Genomic DNA, 23,055 nt, shown 5'->3' with positions numbered 1-23,055 from the left:
AAGCTGTACATCAATGCGTCTGTTCTTTCGATACGTAATGATGTATTGAAACATCTGCTTAGTAATTTACTGATTTTAGCCTACTTTTTCAATGATATTAATAAAATCAGGCAGATGGAAGACACGAAACAGCTGTTAATAAACATACATAACTCTTCACGCCAGCACTTGTTACTTAAAATGATGATGTGGCCTGTTAGTTGAAAATAACTGCTTGCCTATGCCTTGGACTGTATACAAGCAATATTAATCATAGAATACTTTCGTGGCTGTAAAGAATAAATGATACCTCAATAACATTACAGAAATATGACTTAACAGCTGTGGTGTAAGTCATTTGAAACTTTGGATGCTGACCCAGTTTTGAGAAAACAGTAATTTATATCATTAGCAATTTCAGTTCTTTTTTCTTTTTTTTTTCAGAGTATTATAATATGTCCTCGACTGTTTTCAACATTTGTTAATGTGAATATAAAAAGTACTATGAAAATTATTTATCAGGAATAATTACTGAACAATGGAAGTGATATACTTACATGTCCTATTTGGCGTTTCACTTCTTCTGTCTTTGGATCTCTCATTGGATTGTCGAACCCACACAGTCCAATCCTGTAAGAAAGAAAACCAGAGCTAAATATTCAAAAAACTTTGATAACAACAGAACACTGCTTTAAGAATACCAGTTTATATTCTTTCTCAATATGTTTTGTTATTTCAACGCTTTTAGGTATGTCTATTCTTTTCTTCTTTCTCTTATAATAGTCTATTTGCGTGACTCTTGTATCAATTTGGCATTGAGACCTGTCTCGAAAGTTTTTTTTTTTTATTTTATTTTATTTTTTTTTTTTTTTTTTTAACAGTCAATGCAATATGGAGTTGATCACTCTGTACTGTCTCTGTAGTTTTTCCTATTTTTATCCGTCCTTTGTTTATAGGTCATTAACTAATTTTCACGATTGTGATTCTGTTATATTTCATTAGTTTAATTGCACGATAGTTCATTGTTTTCTTCGTGATTTTAAATTTAATTGGCTGATATAATGAAGGGATAAATTCGACACTTTCAGTGTATCAAAAAAAGCACATATACTAAATTAATTTTCTCATTATTAATTTGTGATTAATTTTCTAATTTAATGTGCTCGTTATGATTGTTATCGTAGAATGAATTCTTATCAATCGCCAGTTTAATTACAATCTAGCTATTTAAACTTATAGGCTCTCCTTACTAAAAATATAAACTGATATTGTATTTACAAACCATATAGTGATGTACTTTTCGCTTAAACAAACGAACAATGTGGTTTATTTACTTAATTTTTCACTTAATACACTTAATTGACACTATTTCTTATTTCTTCTGTACTTATTAATATTAAAATCTCTCTCTCTTCTCTACCTACCCACCCAAAAATCATTTCGAAAGAATCGGTATACCTCAGTTTACTTTGCCAAATTGCCATAGTTGGCTTACTATGCTCAGAAGATCTCCTTTGTTTAAAATTGCATTATTAAAATTATAATTATAATATACTTACCTGTATCCATCGAAGCCATCATCTGAACCATTAATAGTAAGAACAGGAGCGCGTGCATATGCCTTAGCTACACGTCTGTTACGTTCCATACAAATAATCTTTGCCCAAATTTCATCATCGATTTGGCCCCATTTGTTAAGTATTTCCTGGATATGATCCTGGTACAAACAAACGACTTAATTAGACTTGGGAATCAAACTTTTAATTTAAAACTCTTGAGAGAATTATAACAAACAGCTGTTTTGATAGAAGAAGATAGAAGAAAAAGAAGATTGAATACTCTAAATCATTAAGTAAAATAAATATATCTACAATGATAATAAATGTATACACAATATGATAAAGTTGTTGCTATCTAACTGCCATTTTTATAAAGCGATGATACTTCGTTTTGAGCAAGAAAATGATTAAAAAATAGATTATAAGTGTAGCCATAACTTTCCCTATTCCTTCAAAATAATAGCAGTCATTCGATCATTGCTGCAATTTTTCTTAATTTTTTTTTTTTTGTAAACTCTGTGTATGTGCGTGTGCGTGTATTTATAGGTATCTCGAAATGGCGGTAATCAGGTTATCTAGATTAGAAGCAGTCGTGCGGAGCCATCTTATCTTCATCTCAATATCCGTGTTTAGGGTAGCAAAGTGTTATTATTTTACGGAGGAGAACAGTGGTTAATGCTCGCAACAATGCTTGTAAGAAGGCATTCATGTGGATGCCGCATGACGTAATAACTTCATTCGCGTCGATTACGAACATTGCAAACCAAATAGCATCAAATGGAGCAGACAAGTATAATTATCAAGAACGGTATATACGATCATGAGACTGTTAGCTAGTAAGTTTGGTGTACTTTACATCACAATTTTATGTATTTAAACATTAATAATAATAATAATAATAATAATAACTTTTTGTATATAATATATCATTTAAATAAGAAAAATTGCTTTGTTAAATCTAGAGTTTAGCTAGAATGTAGAGGTACACCATTTTGCTTTTAGTATATAAAGACTACATAAAAAATTGCGTTAGAGTTTATTGTTTCAAAGGGAGGATGATACCTTAATATCCTTGGAGGGTAATGGATGGTAATGCTGTACCAATGAAGTTTAACTGAGGCTCGGCTGTTGCTGTTACCACCTGGGGCGCAGAGATTCGAGAGTTCGCTCTCTTAAGGTTTTTTGCCTTACGGGAGTAATTTGAGTCTCCGCGGAAAGTGTTCTCCGGTGAGTGGCTTTGTCAGTGAATTCTTTTCTTCGGAATATGAGCGGTGGTGGTGGGTGGAAGGCCATCACTGAGTGGAGCCAACGCTGAGATGGACGGTCTTTCGCCCACGATTGAGTAGCCTAGGGATCGTCCGAATTTTTAGAGACGGCTTTACCTTAACATATGGCAATGCTGTAGCCAATGAAGTTCTAACTGAGGCTCGGATATTGCTGTTACCCTCTGCCATGATCAGAGCTTTATTAGCTCAATAATACCTTATCACTACACTGTCCTCTACAGATAACGGGGAAGATGAAAAGCATTCTTGCTTCGCCCTTTAAGCCAGTCCTTATAAGGATTTATTGTTTCAGTTCATGCCAATGTTAATTAGTATTCTTTTAAACGAAAAAAAAAAAAAAAACTCCTCGCCAACGAAAATAGAACTTACCATCGAATTAAGAACTACTTCTTGGCTTAATTGCCAAGTTTCCTGGAAAAGGAAAGGTATATCGTAAGGGGAATAAGTTTTTAAGGAAATGGTGTAGACCACCAACATTTTTTAACATTGTAGAGAGGAAAATTAAAGTTGGCATTTTTCTGTAACAGTCATTGATTTTATAGGTCTTTAAAACTCAGCACACTGTTCATCCTTTCATTGTCGTCGTTATAAATAGTTTCATCTAATTTTATACTAAGCCAGGTTGGCCTGAACAACAAACCGGACAGCGAAGGCCAACGTCGAGGCGGTCCCCAGCACCTTCAGGACTGACTGGTTCACCCCCGATTTTTTTTTTTTTTTTACTGGTTTTTATTCTACGTTCTATTAATGTTTCCTTTTATTTTTATCCAGTTTACTCTATTTTTAGGTTTTAGTATTTTTTTTTGGGGGGGGGGGAACTTTAACTTTTCCTTCAATGAGGAAAATGTCAAAAGCCCATTTGAAAAGTTCGCCGTGGGGTCATCAACTAAATCAAATGAGGTCTCTTTCTCGCTATTTCCCTTTATTTATCTTCCTACCTCTTCTGACTTTCTCTCTGTCTCTCTCTATCTATCTTTCTCTCTCTCTCTTTGTAAAAGTAAAGTCCAATAACGAGAGACCTGAACTGAACTGAATTTCGCTTTTCGGTAAAATAGCACCCATTTAAACAGCGATTATTCATACATGATGCTAGTGTACCAAGTTAAATGAAGCCATCAGCTAATGCGTAAAAGAGTGATGACCTGAGTTATTATACACCTCTGAAATTTCCCTTTTACGGGAGGATAGTTCATTCTTCTGATAAAATTACCATTTCTGTTGTTTTATCAGGAAGTAGCTTTGATGAGGTACACAAATACGGGGTGCGACCATTACAACAGGAAAAGAAGAAAAAAAATGGTTCACCCTAATTATAGGACGATGGCCCTCGGTGAATTAAATTCTTAGTTAATTAATTTTTCTTGACCGGTAGCTAGAAAAACAAGTTTCATCAGCAGCGATCTGGAGTGTTATCTCATGATTAAATCATGAACAAATCGCTGAATGAATCCTCGATGGTTTACTACATTCCGCTAAGAAGCCGAATTTAAAGAGTGCTTCTGGCAATCTGTCATTTCTTCAGATAAATTATGAGTAATAAGTCAAAGTTTCTGTTTACCAGCTATAAAACTAAGGCAGTGAAAGTACATTTCACCATGTTTTATGAACATTCAAGTGCACTTTAATCTTAGTGCTACCGATCTCATTGATATTACACGTAGAAAAGATGTACCATATTTTAGTTAAACCAACACAAGTGTGTAGTTTGTAATCACTGCACTTAATTGTAAGTTACGGGCATCACTCACATTTGACTTATTTTAACTTTTTTTTTTTTTAACATATGCTCACAAATCAAAGATATTTCGTATATATTCGACTTATATAAAATTAACTGTTGTTCCCCAAATAATATAATTAAAGATTTATTTTCATTCTAAACAAGACTGTAAATTTTAGATGTCGCTGTTGTCTCCTCTATTCCATTAGAAAATCAGACACCAGGCTAAATAACATAAGCAGTTTGGTATGTCAGATAAACGCCTTTTTTTCACTTATTATTTAAAGAATTTTGTTTCTGACAATGGGGAAGAAGAGGAAGAGAGAGAGAGAGAGAGAGAGATTCCTAACTGTGGACAATTCTAACGTATTTCGTTTGCAATTTAGAGAATAGCGAACACCCATACTAATTAGGCTTAACTAACGTAAGTACGGTATCCAAACAGGAAGGGATAGGTTGTAGCTTCTGGCATTCTTATGTCATCCTTACCCACCCTTATTTCTCTTCTCCCTTCTCCAACAGTGGTTGTAAATTATTCAAGTCTGCCCATACAAAAATTTTAATTCTGACGTCTAGTAAAACGCCGTAAATTCAAGCCGTTTCGCGCAACAGGTGTTGCTGACAAATACCAGCCATTCGAATTTGTTTTATGCATTAATGATGGATGAGCATTTATATTGAATCTTTTATATTTCCTTGATTACTTTATTAATCGATAAACATAAATCTTTGTTTTATTTCATGCAGGAGCATAAAACATATTATAAAGACCGATAAAATATTTTTATACAACTTTTGTTTTGTTAGCTCTATTTTAATCATTCTATTGATATTTCATAATTTAAAATATTTCAAATTTTAACGTTCAGAACAATAAAATGTTGATTCACTAATGCATCCACAAAGATGTAAAGGCTTATTAGTAAAGTTTAGAACGATACATTGCTAACCCTCACATACAAACCTGACTTGGTTGTAGTGAAGGTTGTAATAGCGGGGAAAAAAGTTTGCATCGACCACGAAATGGAGTCACATAAATGCCGTACACGAACCATACGTCAGCTGAAATATGGCAGGACGAACTAGGAACATGGTCATAGACAGAGGCGAGTAGCGTGATCCGATTTTTGAGTGTTAAGGGTACCCTGTACTTGCAGAATTCGTCACTAGTTAGTAGGGATGTATGGAAACCAGCTCAGTTGGATATAATAGTCTTTGCTAACTGCAGGATAGATGTCCAAGATGAGCAGCGACGCAGGTGTCCAAACAGGCTCAGGACAATATGAGTATGTGTCGCGCAGACGACTTAATCAGAGGAGACAAACGCATTATTTCCCAAGAAGTTTAGACATCTCGTTGAGTATGTACACCGTATAGTTCATAACGTCTTCCCAACAGAAAGATTTATGGGCACTTGGCACCGAAGCAACTATGGACTTTGCTTGTTTTTGTCATACAGCAATGTCCGCAGCCACCTCCTTACCTTGCACATAGAGAATTCAATCTTTCTTTTGGATACTGAAGGCGCATCCAGCTGGCAAACGATTTATGACCGACAGTGAAGTGAAGCACGCTGTCGTTTCCTGGTTAACCCTGCGGAGGTCGCGGTCAAAAAAATTGCAGCGTAGGTCGCGTGTATCTGAGAGATACATTCATTACTAATATGTGCTAATATATGCTAATATTGCAATAAAACATGTGCTAATAATGCAATAAAAAAACTGCAAATATAATACATGTTGGTTTATTTATTTTCAGTTACAATCTAGAAATTATTGAACAAAGAAACAAAGAAAAAAAAAACAACTAAACCAATACTATACTGACATCGGAGTTTGCGGTATCTCTCAGATACAATTTACTATCAAATATCACTTTCACATTCGACTCTGTCATTCTCATCATCGGACTCGAGTAACAAAATCACTGAATCTCTTCAACATCTGATGGATTATCCATTCGATATATATTTTCCAGCCACTTTCAACGGTAAATAAAAAACAACAACAACTAAACCAATACTATACTGACATCGGAGGTCTCAGTATCTCTCAGATACAATTTACTATAAAATATCACACACACCTTTACATAACACGTATTAAACCAAAACTAATCGCATAAACATGGAATATCACTCGTAATATATGCATGCGAAGCTACTCATAATAACCTCCAAGGTATACACTAGATATGTGTAAGAATATTTACACATATCAAAGATGATTGTATATCAAGTCGATTAATGGTTTAATGCCTCTGTTAGAATAAAAATCTTCACATTAGAAAGCTTACTGACTTCATTTTTGAAGCATCCTTGAAATCAGTCGAGTTAGAATTCTGGTTAGTATCATTTAACTGTTAGTATCAATTTAAAACTGCGTGTTATCTTATTAATGGAAAATATCAAAGTGAAAACTAAGTTCAATCGTTAGATTCTCCATGCTAGTCTATTATCTCAGAAGTCTTCGTTGAATCTTTTTAGAGGACGTCCTGGTTTGTAATGTTAGGCTTGGTTTGGTAATCTTTCTGTTTTTCATTCTTTCAACAAATTCCATCCATTTCTGTTTATATTTTTTAATTTTTTCTATTATTGGTTCTTGGTTTAATTCTTTCATAATTTCATCGTTTCTTTTGTGATCAAATAGGGTATACTTTACAGTTTTTTTCATAAACTTCATTTCTGCTGTTATTAATCTTTGTTTGTCTTTTTGTTTTATTGTCCAGATTTCACTTCCATACAATAGAACTGGTAGGGCTAATGTAGTGTATACTTTCAGTCTGGTTTGTTTTTGAACTAGGTTAGGTTTAAATATAGAGTTAATCACACGTGTTATTTTTAAATATTTCGGTTTTTTAGGTTTATATCTTTTTCATTTTCATATGTGATCATACATCCTAGGTAGTTAAATGAATTCACCTGTTCTAAGATCTTGTTATCTATTACTATTTGAGTTCTTATTGGATCTTATCCTTTAAAGGCATCGTTTTTAATTTTTCTGTTGATATTATCATTCCATAATCTTTGGCTATTTCATTTAAATTTAAAATATCTTTCTGCAAGTTATCTTCAGAATTCGAAATTATTATTTGGACATCGGCAAAAAGGCGAGTGTTTAAGTTCACAGTAGGAGAAAGTTTAACCCCGTTGATGGAAAATTTTATTCCATTTTATTATTATTTCATTTAAATAAATATTAAAAAGAGTTGCTGAAAGGGGACATCCCTTTCGTACTCCTTGATTTATCTGTCTCAGATATGACAGTTCATAACTTAATCTTATTTTTATTTGATTATTTTCATATATACGTATGATAGCTTTTAGAATATTATTTGGTATTTGTCTTTCTTTTAATATGCTAAATAAAATACTTGTTTCAACTTGTCATGACAAGTTGAAACAAGCAATGACAACAAAGGGTAACGGTTAACGCACTTTGATATTTAGGTAGTTAAAGATAATACTGATCTTATTTGAGCAAGCGATCGATAATTAAAAATTAAATTTCGGATTCTTCACTCAACATACTATCTAGACATGTGACCTTCACTATTTTTATTAAATGTATAAATTCACAGAATAATGCATGTAACAAAAACAACATCATATTTTATATACTGTATTTAAGAACCATTACAATTATCTGGCATTCCAAAGAAATAAGTGTCTCCCTTCTAACAATGTAGTGCTTCTCTTTTATTTTTGTTGGAAACACGCACCCACTGGATGGAGCTGTCACTGACTCGTGCGTCTTGCAGTGAAGAAAACGAGTTCACCGGATAACACAAAGTTCAACTGTGAGAAATCAGAGCATATATGTTTGAACATTGACCACTGTTCTGTTCATATTGTTGAAACCGTGTTCATGTTTTCTTACACACACGTTCTTCCAATTGTTGAGGTTCTCGATAAACGATTTTCCATAAATTTCCTTTACAACTCCTCAAAATGAATTATCGCGTTCTGTTCAATGTGGACTTCAAGATGCCTATGTCATATCATCCCTTTGTGTGATCCATTACCTGCGTATTACACTCTATTAAGATATCCACGAATTTCAAAAATCAAAATTTGTCATGCACCAACTTGCTGAAGAATGCATCTGAATTCAAGACTCCTCTCTCGCGCGGATATATAGACTGCACCACGTGCAGTCTATATATCTCCGTATGATCCGATTAAGGGATCAGTTGAAATTGCAATGCACATCATGAAGTGAGGTAGGCGTTGATCAATCTTGGGTTTTCCTTGCAGCACCAATAAACATTCCACACAACACGAGATGAATTATTTTCCTCCCAAAAATTCAGGTTTTTTTCATTCTGCAAAACGGTAACTGGCCAGAAGGACACACGAAGTTTACAGACTTCTTAAAACAGAATACAAAAAGTTATGCATTTATGCAAAGGAAATCTGTACTAACTCAAACTATAGTATTCTACAGATCATCTTGCCGTAAGAAAGTTCTTTACTTTACGGTTTGTTTTCTTAATGTTTACCTCAGATTACAAATTTCTGAATAAATTAAGAATCGCTGGAGAACTAACATTCAGATTCAGAGCTAAAATTTAGATTTTAGAGTCATCAGATTCAAATTTATGAAAGATAGCTATTTTTTTGCTTTGGGAGTTTGCATCAAGTTTGGTTTATAAATATGATTTTTATCCCGCATCAACTAAATCAGAGCGACGAAGGTCGCTCTGGCTACTTTTGTGCTTTTTAATCCTTTAAGCTCTAATTCGTATTAAGTTAGCTAGAATTAGACAAGTTTATCCGGATCTCGTGTACATATTGTAAGAGATAAAAGCTCGACCACAAAAGGTATCTTACGAAGAGAAAGGAAAAAAAAAATTGTTCAAAAAACATTCTTTGTGCGTGCGTGCGTGTGTGTGTGTGTGTGTGTGTGTGTGTGTGTAGCAATTTTTATTTTTATAAGCTTCACTAAGAAATGTTTCAGCATGAAATAAGCCTAAAGGCCGTTTATCATCCATTTGAAAAGGGAAAAAAATAAATAAATAAAAAGAAAGTTGTTAGTAATTATTTTAGTTAAAGACTCTCCCATAATCATAAAAAAACGTTTGCTGTGATTTTAATTCAGTCCCTTACAATTATTATGCACAATATACATCGTCTAAAGAAATAAATGGCAGCGAATTGCTTCAGTGGGTGCAGTGCATATCATTGCTTTAGTTTGAATCCTTTTCTTTTTTGACGTCTACCAGACTGATTACGACGGAAAGTCTACATTAATGATTGCATTTCACGCTTAGTGACAGTAACGTTGTTTTATTAGTAGCAGTACCTGTTCGATAATTGCAATGCCATAAGACAGTAATCTTTGAGTGTGCTTTTTGTCTCACCGTAATTAAGCGTTTGGGATTGTTTTAAATTCTAAGTCCGTTCGTTATAAGTATACAGGACCACCCCTTATACTTTAGGAATCGCATGGACAGGTGCTTTTAAGGATATGCAGAGTGACCCTTGTTCACCCACACCTTTCTCAAAGACTAATTGCATGTTTGGAGTTCATCTTCTTAGGTCTCGAGTCCGATCACGCTAGAGTCATCAAGTTCAGTCTGATCGTTACGGTTAAATAATCACGATCATCCCATTAATGTCATTAGCTTTATTAGCGACCATGCTAGACTGCAATATAAGCACTGAACTTCGAGCTTTAAGCAGATGATATTACTCATGAACACAATTAGCAACCATGCATATATATAGAGAGAGGTTGGGTGGCCACATTGATAATGATGAGATCCTCATAGTGCAAGAATCCAAAGGTTATGGAGAAAGTAGGGTCAGTTTTAAAATTCTAACGAGCTGTTTGAACATGATGTACCTATATCAAAGAGTTTAATCATCAGAAATAGCGTGATGTCCAGTCCTACTAATGATGGGAAGATCGAGAACAAGGAGAAACAAAATATTTGTGGAGTGTCTTAAGAACATATAACAGTTACCATCTACATGCACCGCGACTTTATTTAGAATGTATTTCATACTGTTGATGAAAAAAAAATCTGTTTTTTACTGTAAAATGAGCTAAAAAGGGGAAGAGAGACGATTCTCAATTGGTGTTTCTCAACAGCTTTGCAACGAGGGAATTGCAACCACTGACAACCTAAATAATTAGCAAATTTCCAATAGCAAACAATCGAATAATAAAAATAATAATAATAATAATAATAATAATAATAAAAAACATTAATAGATGATATCAAACTAGAAGTTCAAACATCAAACTAAAAATATAAAATTTCAAAAAAATAAAATTCTATTCTACATATTAAAGTTTACCAATATCTTAAGGAAATATATGAAGCTGTATTCTTGCTTAGCTCAATATTATGCCATGAAATTAAATAGGGATTGAAGTGCACTCATACGGTAACATTCAGTACACTGGTCGCTCACTACGCGTCATGGTGGACGGCTTACTTTCCTCAGATTTCCTCACGAATGCAGGAGTGCCTCTGTTCTCTCTTCCCCTTTTATATAAACGACCTGCTCCATTCACTCCATTTTCCTCCTTTTCATTGACAAACCTGTTAATGCTCAAGTATTAGAATCCTCGAGATCTACCACGATCAGGGACCTGATATCAGATCTCTAGTTATATCCCAGTGGAGCAAGAACAACCTTGTAAACTTCAATGCCACCAAAACTCAGTTCTATTGATCTCTCGCAAGAAAGAGCTCGCATCCCTCCCCCCTTACCTTCAGTAATAATGAGATCCAAGCACGATCAGATTTCACTACTCGGACTGATCTGCACCTCCGATCTTTCCTGGCAAAACCATATTTCAACTGTAGCTTCTGCAGCCGCCAAAAAAACTTGGTGTACTTTTTCGTACAAGACTACTTCACATTTTCAAAGCCCAAATCTGCCAAAATCCTCTCTAAGACTGCTCGATTCTATTCAGAAGAGGGCAATCGAGCTAATCCATGATCCTTTTCTCACAGACCCACTGCAATCCCTTTCTCATAAACGTTCAGTTTCTGCCTTGTGCTTCTTCTACAGATACTTTCATAGACAGTGCTCTGCTGAATTGGCCACTATTATTCCTCCACTCTCCTCCAAAATCATTAAAACAAGAGCCACTGCTGACCAACACCCTTTTACAGTCCATCTTGAAACTCACCGAACCAACTTCACTCCCTCTTCCTTCATCCCATCTACTTCTGTCCTTTGGAACAGTCTTCCCCACTCTGCCATTCCCCCAAAGATTACGCCCTCAGCTGTTACAGAAAAATGTGAATAGACTCCTCCTTTCTTCTGTTCCTCTTGTCTACACACACACACACACACACACACACACACACACACACACACACACACACACACACACACACACACACACACACACACACACACACACACACACACACACACACACACACACACACACACACACACACACACGGCACTAATGTGCTATAGGTCTTGTGATCTTTCGTGTGTGCACCAGATATATATACAGGGTGTTCGGGATAAATTTGACATATTTATAATTAATTATATTTTTCCGTAAGTTACATGTATTAACACACACTTCTCTTCATTTAAAAGTTTGGACCCTTCTTCATTCATATACAAGATGTCAGAAAGGATGGATAGCTGGAACCCACCTGAATCATGGAAGAGAATAACTTGTATCATGATGATTCGTGCCCGCCATCAAAATAAGGATATTACGACTGCTGCCCAATGCTCCCTGAATACAGTAAAAACAATCAGGCATGAACTAGAGACTTGCAATGGTGACTACGAGGATGTAGCAAGAAGAAAGATCCCTAGCAGACGATCTGATTGCGTTCGTACAGCAGAATTCCTCGCAAATCTGCAGGAACAGGTGTTGAAGAACCCTGGCATTGGAATTCGGGCTTTGTTCGTGGAGTTGCTAACTGTAGTCAAGCCCTGGATAACAAGGGTAGGCAATGGTAGGCCGTATGTATGGCAGCAGGATTCGGCCCCTTGCCACACCTCTGGGAAAAGTCAAAAATGGTTGTCTGAAAATTTCTACGACTTCACCAGTCCAAATGTTTGGCCTCCAAACTCCCCAGACCTTAACCCCATGGATTATTTTGTATGGGGCGCAGTTGAAAAAGACACCAATCGCACTTCCAGTAATACAAAAGCCCAGTTAATGGATAAAATTAAAACAGTTTTTGCGGCCCTTCCCAGGGAGACTGTAGCATCAGCTTGTTCGAGGTTCCGAAGCAGAATTGAAGCTGTGATCGATGCTAATGGTGGTTATTTTGAGTAAATCTTGTTGATAGTATTGTAATTAACTCTGCCTGTAATGTTTTTTGTCAATTCATTAAATTTAATAGATACAAAGAAGATTTTCGTTTTCCTTACGAAACTCTCAAATTTATCCCGAATACCCTATATATATAAATTCTCGAATCGCAAAGATTGGGAGAGTTTCGTAAAAACAATGGAACAGTCGTCATCATCATCTCCTCTTTTTTGTGTTACGTTCAATGATTTTCACAACCAAGTAACGTGTCATCATATAAACCTATTTTATATTAAGTTAAGATGATAAATCCTATCTTAATACTTCTATGCTAACTGCATGTCTTACATTCACCCGGTTGATATAGCTTACTGGATGACATATCCGAGTTGCTGGAAGGAAACATCTGGCCATCTCTATATGAGACTAACTCACCTTTCGTTGAAAAGTTTGTAAAAAGATTCCTTGTATCCTAGACATGATGTGAACTCAGGTCCTTCAAACCAAGGGGTATCGTTGTTATCAAATGAGATACGAAGGTATAATTTTCCAAACGTTCTAAAAACTTATACTTTTAAAACGTGTTTTCACCCATCTGCTCATTATTATATTATTACGTACTGATACATTAGAGAAGTACAACACATCCCATCAATTATTTGTGTTATGAGGCAAATATTGCCTCTTTTGGACATGATAAAAGTGTTAAACTCATTTCGCATACAGAAGCATGCTGTGGATAGCCAAATTCGTATTTTTTCCCCTCCGAATGAATTTATATTCCTAATGATAGAAGAGGAGGGGTTTGAAATATAAATACAGTAATAAAAATACTTGTGCATTAATGTGATGAGCGGCAATGATACTTAATTACTATGATTGCAAGTAATGAAAACATTGATATCTGTTCAAAGAGTTGCTGGTAGGAATGAGAACAATTTGTGTTATTTACCTCAGTTTACCTGAAGCTAGTAATGGTAAAATACGTAGATATCAGACTAGGCGTAGCCAACGGAGAAGTTGAGCGTGGGCGAAGTTCAGGTTTCGCCCGAAGCGCGGTCTTTGTCCGGTGGTGTGCATCCCACTAAGATAAGTTTCGTATACGAAATTTGTGCCAGGCTTAAATTGATTACCATCGGCTTGTTAAACCTAATTCTTGTACTTGTTCTGATAGCTGTCACGCGTGCACACATAAGGCACTCTCAGTTATCCTCGGTTCGGGACCAATAGCATTAATTGAAGCACCATAACAATAATTTCGGTATTATTATTATTATTATTAAATTAAATTATAAAAGTTAAAGACAAATAAAAAACTTAATTTAAAAGGAAACTGTTACAGGAGGAGGAAAGCATGGGAGAACTGTGCCAAAGAAATCCAGGAGAAAATTTCTTAGAAATATAGGCAAATGGAAACATTGTAGCGGAATAGGAGAATATGGAAAGAATATAATAAAGAAAGCAGCTGATAGCCTGGGGGGGGGGGGGGGGGACAGAAAAAAATGGAACAGGAAAAGAGCATCAGAAAATGGAACGATCATGTAGTAAAAAAATAATAAAAGAGCAAAAATCAAGCAAACAGAAAATGGCAGTAAAAAAATAAGAGAAAGAATGCTATATGAATAGAGAAATTAGAACTTGACCCTACAGAGAGAAACCTGGAATTGTTAAACAAAAGAACTAGCAACAGAGTTATATAGATGTAATCAGTAACACGTAAAATTCTGACGAATAGACTAAAGAACAAAGGAATATAGATATAAGTACAAAATGAATAATTATTATGAAAATTTATGGAAAGACAATGATTTTTAAAACTTCTAACATAATAAATAACATTAAGGAGGAATTTATAATGCTAGAATAATTAACTGAAATTCTAAGAAAAATGAAAATTAATAATTAAAAAATACTCGGTAAAGATGGTATAAATAAGGAATTATTTAAATAATTTAAATATTATTATTATATGATTATATGATATAATAATTATCGTAATATTATTGACTCATAAGAGCCTCCGTCTCAGTCGGTATAGACGAAGCACCCAGGTCGGAAAGATCTGGGTTCGATTCTCGTCCATGACGTGAGGAACATTTATCTGATCTCTTTCAACTAAAGGTGAGTTAGCCTGTCTCATACAGAGGTAGAAGGTTTTTTTCACCCGGAAACTCGGGTTTTTCGTCTCTCAGAACAGGCAAACCGGCTTGTAAACACACACGGATCTACAGTCATATACATACTACTAGTCCCTTAGGATTAGTTGGAGGATAGGGGAACCCTACATGAATAAATAAAAATTGACTCATATAATAATTTCAGAAATAACAGAAGAAACATTTCCGAAATAATAGAATCAGTAGAATATGCGCGATTTTAATGAAAGGTTTAGCATAAATTCATTCGCTGTAATGCTTACAATACTAGAAATAATAATAATGCGTGTCTCGTTCCACACTACATTATTTATTTCTGTCAGCTAGCAAATGACTGTTCATTCGAACGCATAATTGCCAATTTTCTCAATAGAAAGAGGCTACCATTAACCGATCAGAATAAGGGGCGGATGCCACAGTGTATTAAAAGACCTTGGAATAAGAAGTATCAAAACAAGCTGAAATGATCTGACTTGGAATGCACTGTATTTGTCGCCTGCTAAGAAGAAGGAAAAAAAAAAAAAAAAGAAAGGCAAACTGAAATGAGGTCAAGAGTACGTACAGGCTTAAAGTATAAACTCAGCTTAAAAAGAAAATCATGGGAAAGAATGCGAAACGGAACTGCTCAAGTACGCTGGTCTTTCTAATAAAGAACTCGATCTGTTATCTGTATGAAACTCTTAACATAATTCTATCTCAAATTATTTCCATCTGGCTTTTCTGATAAAATTAAATGAAAAACTTTATAATACAATATTATTGAAGAAAAGCCTAAAAGGCTTCGTTTCGGTGCTTATAAATTAACAGAAATAGAGGATATTATAAATTCGTTCTTATTTCATAGCTGAATATATAGAAACTTAAAGAAAGTTTTTGAAAGTAGACCACAGAGATTATGAGAATACAATTCTCAGCATCGGGTTATAGTTGACTTGCACAAATTAAACGACCAAATCTCCAAGAACCCGTATGTTAGTCTTTTAGTGGAGCATTGATTAGGTTGCACCTCCCTGACAGTTGTTTCTGACTGTTGGTTCTTATCATAGACCAGGCAGAAGTCTGCTTGTCAGAATTTTGTTCATAAGATTTATGTTCTAAGTTAATCTAAGATAATATACGGAACGGGAGAGAGAAATAGATTTTTTTTATTATTTATTAAACTTGATAAAATATACATTGGAAGATAAACAACAGAAAGGACTATTTACATATTATAAGAATCCATATTATAGAAGAAAAAAAAAGGATTTTCTTTTCAGATATACAATAGAAATGGGGGAAAGTTATTAAATTCGGAGGTAACAGTGTGATGGTGGGGCCCTGTTCTTCCTGGTTTGGCCTGGGACGTCTGTTTGTCGTGCCAGGAATATTGAACTCCGAGAAGTAAATGAACATTCTGGACAATGCAATGCTTCCTATTTTGTGGCATTTCTACAGAATTGACAATAACCTGTTTCAGTAAGACAATGCACCGTGTCATAAGGCTGATGCTGTAACTGCATAGTTTGTGGACATGAACGTCACCGTATTTGACTGGCCTCCACAGAGCCATGATCTCAGCCCTATTGAACAGCTATTGGAGCGTCGGATGAGTTTAAGGGACGTGCGCCCCACAACAGTCCAGAATCCCATTACATTGCCTACAGGAAGAGTGGTCCAAAATCCACACTGATCGCTATCGTACGCGTGTGGAAAGTATGCTCCGTAATTAAGACTGCTGCAGTCATTGCAGCGAAAGGAGGTCTTACTTCTTATTAAGATGAGCGCTATGACTGTTTGTTCCTCACACTACGGTGTCCTTTGACTTCTTTGCAAGCAGTGTAGTAAATGTATTTTACTGTAAATATATGACACTAAAATATATTGATGTACGCAGTCGAGAAACAATACAACCAGCCTCTTATCATTTGCTTCATTCGTAATTTCAAACTTTTCTTTCGAAAAGCTTGAACAAGGATGAATAAAATAAAATATAAATAAATTATTTCAAGTAAAGATAATAAATATTCCTTATGATTTTATATTTATCAGTAAGGTTTGAATTTCAAACCTTTTTACTGTGCCAGGTTTTTATTCTTACAATAGATTTGTTTGTAGCTTTTTTTTTTTATCTCAGTTTTCATTATTTTTAATTAGTAAATTATATTAGTACATTGAATCTGATATTATTGGTCTTGAACCAGTTTACTGCATTTTCGAGTCTGACGGGGGTTCTTTTTCATAAAAGAAATAGGAAGATACATTTCATTTCAAAAAATAAATAAAGTTGAATACATGGAAAGTTTTATTGATGAACGATCAAAAATTGTAAAATTATAAAATTACATAAAATATGCAATTTCACTACTACACCATTTTGAAGTAAATCATTTACAAGTTTAATATTAGGACAACATGCAGGAAAAACGGGAGGTAAATGTGCCATCTGTCAATCAGTGTGTCTATTTTTATTGGTAAATCATACGTAGGTGGGAGAAACTTAAAAGTGTCTTCCGTGAAATGAAAACACAGCGAGATTACTAAATTGAACCCCTGATTGTTACATGACGATTACATCCGGTAGTTGATGGTGGGCAGAAGTGGTCCGATCTCTGACCTAAAAGAGCGAAATCACGTAATCATTCTAATCTGTAAATAGGTCAACTAAAGGGGAAGAAAAATTGTTCGTGTAATTTTTCAGTGGTTCCGTTTCATAAAATGTCAGGTGTCATTGCGTCAGAATTGAAGCGCTTCTGGTTCTCAGTGACACTATAGATAACGGACTGTAATTTATGGAAGTTTTCTAGATCTCGATCCGAATTATATTAACTAGGAATGGGTTTTATTTTCTAAAAACAAACGCAATATAAAAACCTTTTTCATAAAGTTATCCCTAATTTAAGTCGTTTAAGTTTTCCAAGGAAACCAACTTGGTTATTACGTGAGCAAAATAATTCTACAGTAGCATTACAAGAGAGTTGAACCAAATCAACAAAGCTAGTCACTACGGCTATAAAAATCTGGAATTATTTTACTGGTGAAAACCCGAGGCCAAAACTATATTAATGTCTTAACATTCTTCGTTTTGAAGAAGTATAAAGAATAACTAAATTGCTTCAAGAGAATACGTGAACATTATTATTATGAGGAAGGAAACTGCTCTACATCCGGGAACTGCTTTTTTTGTAGATGATCTGCTAAGCACAATAAAGTTTTTAAATGTAGCAGTAACGCTTATAAAGTAAACTATTAACCGCTAAGGAAAGTGTTTATGGTGAGCGGTTCAAAGAAAATCGAATCCTAGGAACACAAAGAGGGGGAAAGTGGATGTTAGGATGATGTAGGACAGCGAGAGAATGAAAGTGGTTTGGAGTAATTGGAGATCGCAGGGTTGGAGTGATGTTCTGATAGCGAGACCTGAGAAGATAAACGACCTCGACTCAGGGACTGATGAATCGCCATCCTCTCAACGCAAGCGTCTAGGAAAATAAGAGACTACAAAAGCCCTATAAATCATAGTTGTTTGTTTATAGGACGCTCTTGGGCTTTATCAATAAATTATTCTGGATGACAGTTAAAAAAAAAAATACACTGACCGCTTTGATTTAAATTAAAAGTAAACATCGTTGTTGATTCTTAAAATATTTTAAGTAAAATATCTGGGTTTTTCTGTTCTTCATTTGGAAAGCGTGAAATTAGAGAAGAAATTCTACTCATCTTCGTTTCTCTTCTGGTTTGGAGAAAATATAGGGTCCGCCCCCTCTATTTTCAGGATTATAATTTTCACTGCTTAACTGATTTTCGTTAAAGTTGCTCTGGATTGATAATTTTCAAATTCTTCAATATACCCAACAATTGAATACTGTGGTTTTTCAGTAAAATGTTATCACTGCCTTGTGCGTGAAAAAGTTCTTTCGGAATATTTTGAAGTCTGTAACTTTTGTCTCATGATTTTTCTCTTGTTAATGAAAACATAGCTTCTTTTTTCCCGTTCCCTTTAATAAGTATATAACCGTTGAATCTCAGTTTAAGTTTATTGTATTTAATGTATTTGTTTCTGTGATTACGAGCTACAGCTGTTTGTTGAGATAGAGAAATGGGATGATGCCAAATAACAAGAAATAATGTCGAGCTGATCAGATGAGTGAGGTGTACTTTATAAAAGAGAGCATTATTTCCAAAGTTTCTTTGGAAAATATTAATAGAACTAAGAATGAAAGCAAAATAAATCCAGGATAAAATCTTCATAAAATATAAATAATAATTTATTTATTTTTATATAAAAAAGTCCAAAATTAACCCCATAAAACATATATCTGTTTGTATTATATTTATATATACATATCCATACTAATATGTGTTTGCATTGGTTAATATAAAATTCTATACATCACAAAATTATGTGATTTTGTAGAAAACATTTAAAAATGCCTACCACAATCTGGTTGTCCGTAATCAGTGCTGAATGACACGAAATGTCACGATTATCATTAATTCTGTCCATGCTGTTTTTTTAATAAATGTGCGAATTAACCAACAATGAATAGTAATTTTCATAATACAAGTCATGATGTATCAGCGTCGCTATCGTGAGTTGTAACCATAGGCTATGACATTCGTATAGACAGAAATACTACACAAATTTCTTTGTAGATGTAATCCTATTTTACTACTTCTGAACTGCATTGCAATAATCGAATTAGGAAACGAGCTGGATGCAGCTGGAACATTCACTTCATGTTTTTTCAGCCACCTACGAAAATAAATTGGAATTCTGTATAAGCGAAAGTTACAGCTGAGAGTGATCACCTGAAGATAAACAGCTTTCAAAAGTAGGTGAAGTGCCGAAATCTGGATAATTAGTTACGAAACCATCAGAAATTAGACAGAGGAAAAATTAGTGGCTCGGAGTGTTCAGTACGTTTCCTGCTGACCGTGTTCCCACGCTCCTTTAGCCTCCTACATCTACTTCTTAATGATGAAACTGTGGTTTAATCTCATCTTTGCTATTTTCCCATATCAACTGCTTGGATATCCTGCGGTACTGACCATTATGATAAGTAGGCCATTTTCCAGAGTGTGCAATGCTAAATAATTTCCGCAAAGGTTTACACTTTTATTTTTGCTTCAATTAGCGTTTTTACGCGATTTTTAAGTCATTAAAAGCATTTACAGCATAAACTAGTGAGAGTCAGAAAAGAGAACACTCGATGAATATTCGGCACATGCTGGTTTAAGAATATTGAACATACCATAGCGTAAAAGACAATCATGATATGTTTGTACAAGTTGAAGCAAGTGAATCATAAAAAAAAAGTAAAGAAACGAAAAAACGCATTTTCCCCCCTGTTAAATCCACATTTATTTATACTTTATAGTTTGCTTCATCTTTGAGGAGAGATTTATAGCATGCGCATAATAAAATCGAAATATTATCTAAGTGAAGTGTGCTTTTAAAAAGAATATCTTGTATATGAATGAATATGCATGGTTTTAAGGTAGTTAAAAAAAGTGGAAGAGTTTATTGCAACCTAGATAAAAGCAAATTATCTTCTCTGTTATATTGACTGATCATGTGACAAACAGGCCACTTTTGAAATGCCATTCATTAACTCTAATAGACTGGGCGTGAACATTCATGATATATATATATTTTTTAGTCATTGTCCTCGTCATCATCCATTGCACTACTGTATCCAGTGCTTTTTCTATAGTCGAATTAATTGGCTTACACAACCTAATTTTGATAGATGAAGTGGTAAGCGCATGGTAAGCGAGCAACCGATTTGTTGTTTGGTGGAGTTAACTTCGAGAAAAGGCCCAACAGACTTAGCCTTGCCTAAATAAATAAATATCATCTACGGTCAGAGAAAGGATCTAAACCTGGGGTCTTTTCTTAACAAGTTATGCCTCATTAAACTAATCGGCACATCTTGCAGTTAACAGTGGATGATATCTACTAATACGAAAATACAATATAACAATCTCATAATGTGAGCTGAAAGTCCACATTATTCACTCTAACGAATAATCTGACTTTAGAAATAAAAAGTGGTAATAAAACTTACAAACTAGCGCTAAACAGATACTTATTAAAAACGAACATATTTATTTTAATAAAAGAAACTATACATTTTACTGACATTATTCCAAATGTAAATAACAGTTAAGCCTAAAGGTGAGTGTTACGTTTTTCAAAGAAAAAATCCATTCACTGATATCGTTTAACAATTACACTTTTAACAAAAGACACGGCCAAATTATATTTAGAAGTTGAAAAACACTTATCCTCTCTTAATTTCACAAAATAAAATAAGAAAATAAAGAAAATCTTTTCAAGGTATTTCCACAATGTTTTGAAGGAATAAGCAAATCGCCCACGAGATTTGACACAATGAGACCACTTTATTACATATTAAAAGTAAAAATGAAATACATGCTGGAAAAAGTACTCGTTAAGATGAATAATAATAATAATAATAATAATAATAATAATAATAATAATAATAATAATAATAATAATAATAATAATAATAAAGCACGAGAAGATTAGACTGAATTAAAAAATAATAATATCTGGGCAAATAGCAAGAAGGAAGAACACCTCGAAAGTAAGAAGATAAGCCAATAAAATAATAACAGCAAATGCAAACAAACATCACCACGAGTTTAATAGCATCCGATTAAATGGTTCAAAAATTCCTATAATAAGCTTATAGTAAACTCAACCATAACTAAAGTTGGAAAAAAATTCAAAAGAAAAGCATAAATATAAATTTCAAAAGCGATTTATTTATTTAAACGCATTAAAGGCAAGTCTAGCCCTAAAAGGTATTAAACAAAGCAAAATAAGGACTCAATTTTCACTTTTTTTTTGATTGAGTAAGCCAATGAAATTAACAGAGAATTTGTACATAATTCAAAATACCGGTACAAATTATTAAGAAAAAAAAAAAAGGGGGAAATATTCTGAATGAAAGAGAAAAAAGTAAACACAGGTCATGTATCTGCTGACATCAAATTGATAAGGATAAATTTAACACAAGACAGTGAGTTTTTCCTGATACATTTCAATATTTATATTAAAAACGGAGCAAAATTAGAAGAGGAAAGTATTATTATTATTACACGACACCTCCAGGGAGTCCTAAGACTCATCGAGGGAGGGCACCTCTCCCTCTCCGTCATCATCTACACCAGCGCCATCTACTGCCTATCACCATCACTAGTATTTTCATAGACAATCACAAACATCCATGCCCACGGGGCATGGATGTTTGTGATAGTCTGTGAAAATACACAGACAATCACAAAAGGGGGGGGGGGATTCGAACCCACAGCCTTTTGGCTGGAGAGTGGATACGTTAATCACTCGGCCAATCAGGCCAGGCCAACCAACCGGTAGTCCTTTTAAATTATTAAAGGGACTACATATTTTATTATTATTTTAATGAATATACTACTGGATAGGGAAATGTTTCTCTTTTTAAGAGAATGTCATGAAAGGATAGAATTATTTTTATTTTTATAAGAAGACATCTAATTCTTGAGAATTATTCCAGATTAATATTGCTAAGAATATGAAGGTTCAGATGGAAGCTCACCTCTATATAATTTCGCAACTTTATTTGTGCCCATTTTATTGAATTTGAGATAACCATTCTCTTAAAAGGGGATACTCCCTAATGTGCAAATTCTAAGGAATAGAACTGTAACGCTTATACGGTAACACAGAACAAAAATTAATAATAATGAAATATTTTATTGCGCATACCAACGAATTAAGAATTTCTACTATAGAAAAAATTTTTTTTCCAGTTAAAGATTCGGATTAATGCAAAGACATTCTTCGCACGTTGTCAGTAGATATATCTCTATTTGCATAATAACACAGTTTACATGCTATAGGCCATGTACTAGGTGTTACAGGAAAGCAAGCTTCAATTCGACATACTTGATTGATTTGTAGGCGGAGCATCAGCAGGCGAAACGAAATCATCTCATAATGCTAGCCAGTGACATCTCCTCATTAGTGAGGGGGGGGGGGGGGAAAGAAAAAAGAATTTTCATAAAGAATTCCATGCGACCATCAAGCCTTAAATAAGCAGTCACTTGGGAAAGTGAAAT

The 23,055-nt window shown here is 34.3% G+C and overlaps 1 protein-coding gene across 1 annotated transcript in view; it reads right to left on the bottom strand.

Moving 5' to 3' along the window:
• The window catches only part of LOC150098573 (uncharacterized), a 123,176-nt gene that overhangs the window by 16,497 nt on the left and 83,624 nt on the right, over positions 1-23,055 (bottom strand). The window contains exons 3-4 of the mRNA XM_090405586.1: positions 1,539-1,696; positions 537-609 (exon numbers count right to left, since the gene is read on the bottom strand). Coding sequence (XP_090261712.1) covers positions 537-609; positions 1,539-1,696 — 231 coding nt within the window. The remainder of the gene's footprint in view (positions 1-536; positions 610-1,538; positions 1,697-23,055) is intronic.

Source organism: Typopeltis vanoorti, chromosome 15 (genome assembly GCF_054136105.1).
Source record: "Typopeltis vanoorti isolate ZY-2024b chromosome 15, IOZ_Tvanoo_1.0, whole genome shotgun sequence".
NCBI lineage: Eukaryota > Metazoa > Arthropoda > Arachnida > Uropygi > Thelyphonidae > Typopeltis > Typopeltis vanoorti.
Note: the sequence above shows the minus strand (reverse complement) of the source record. Positions and strands in the feature narration are given on the sequence as shown.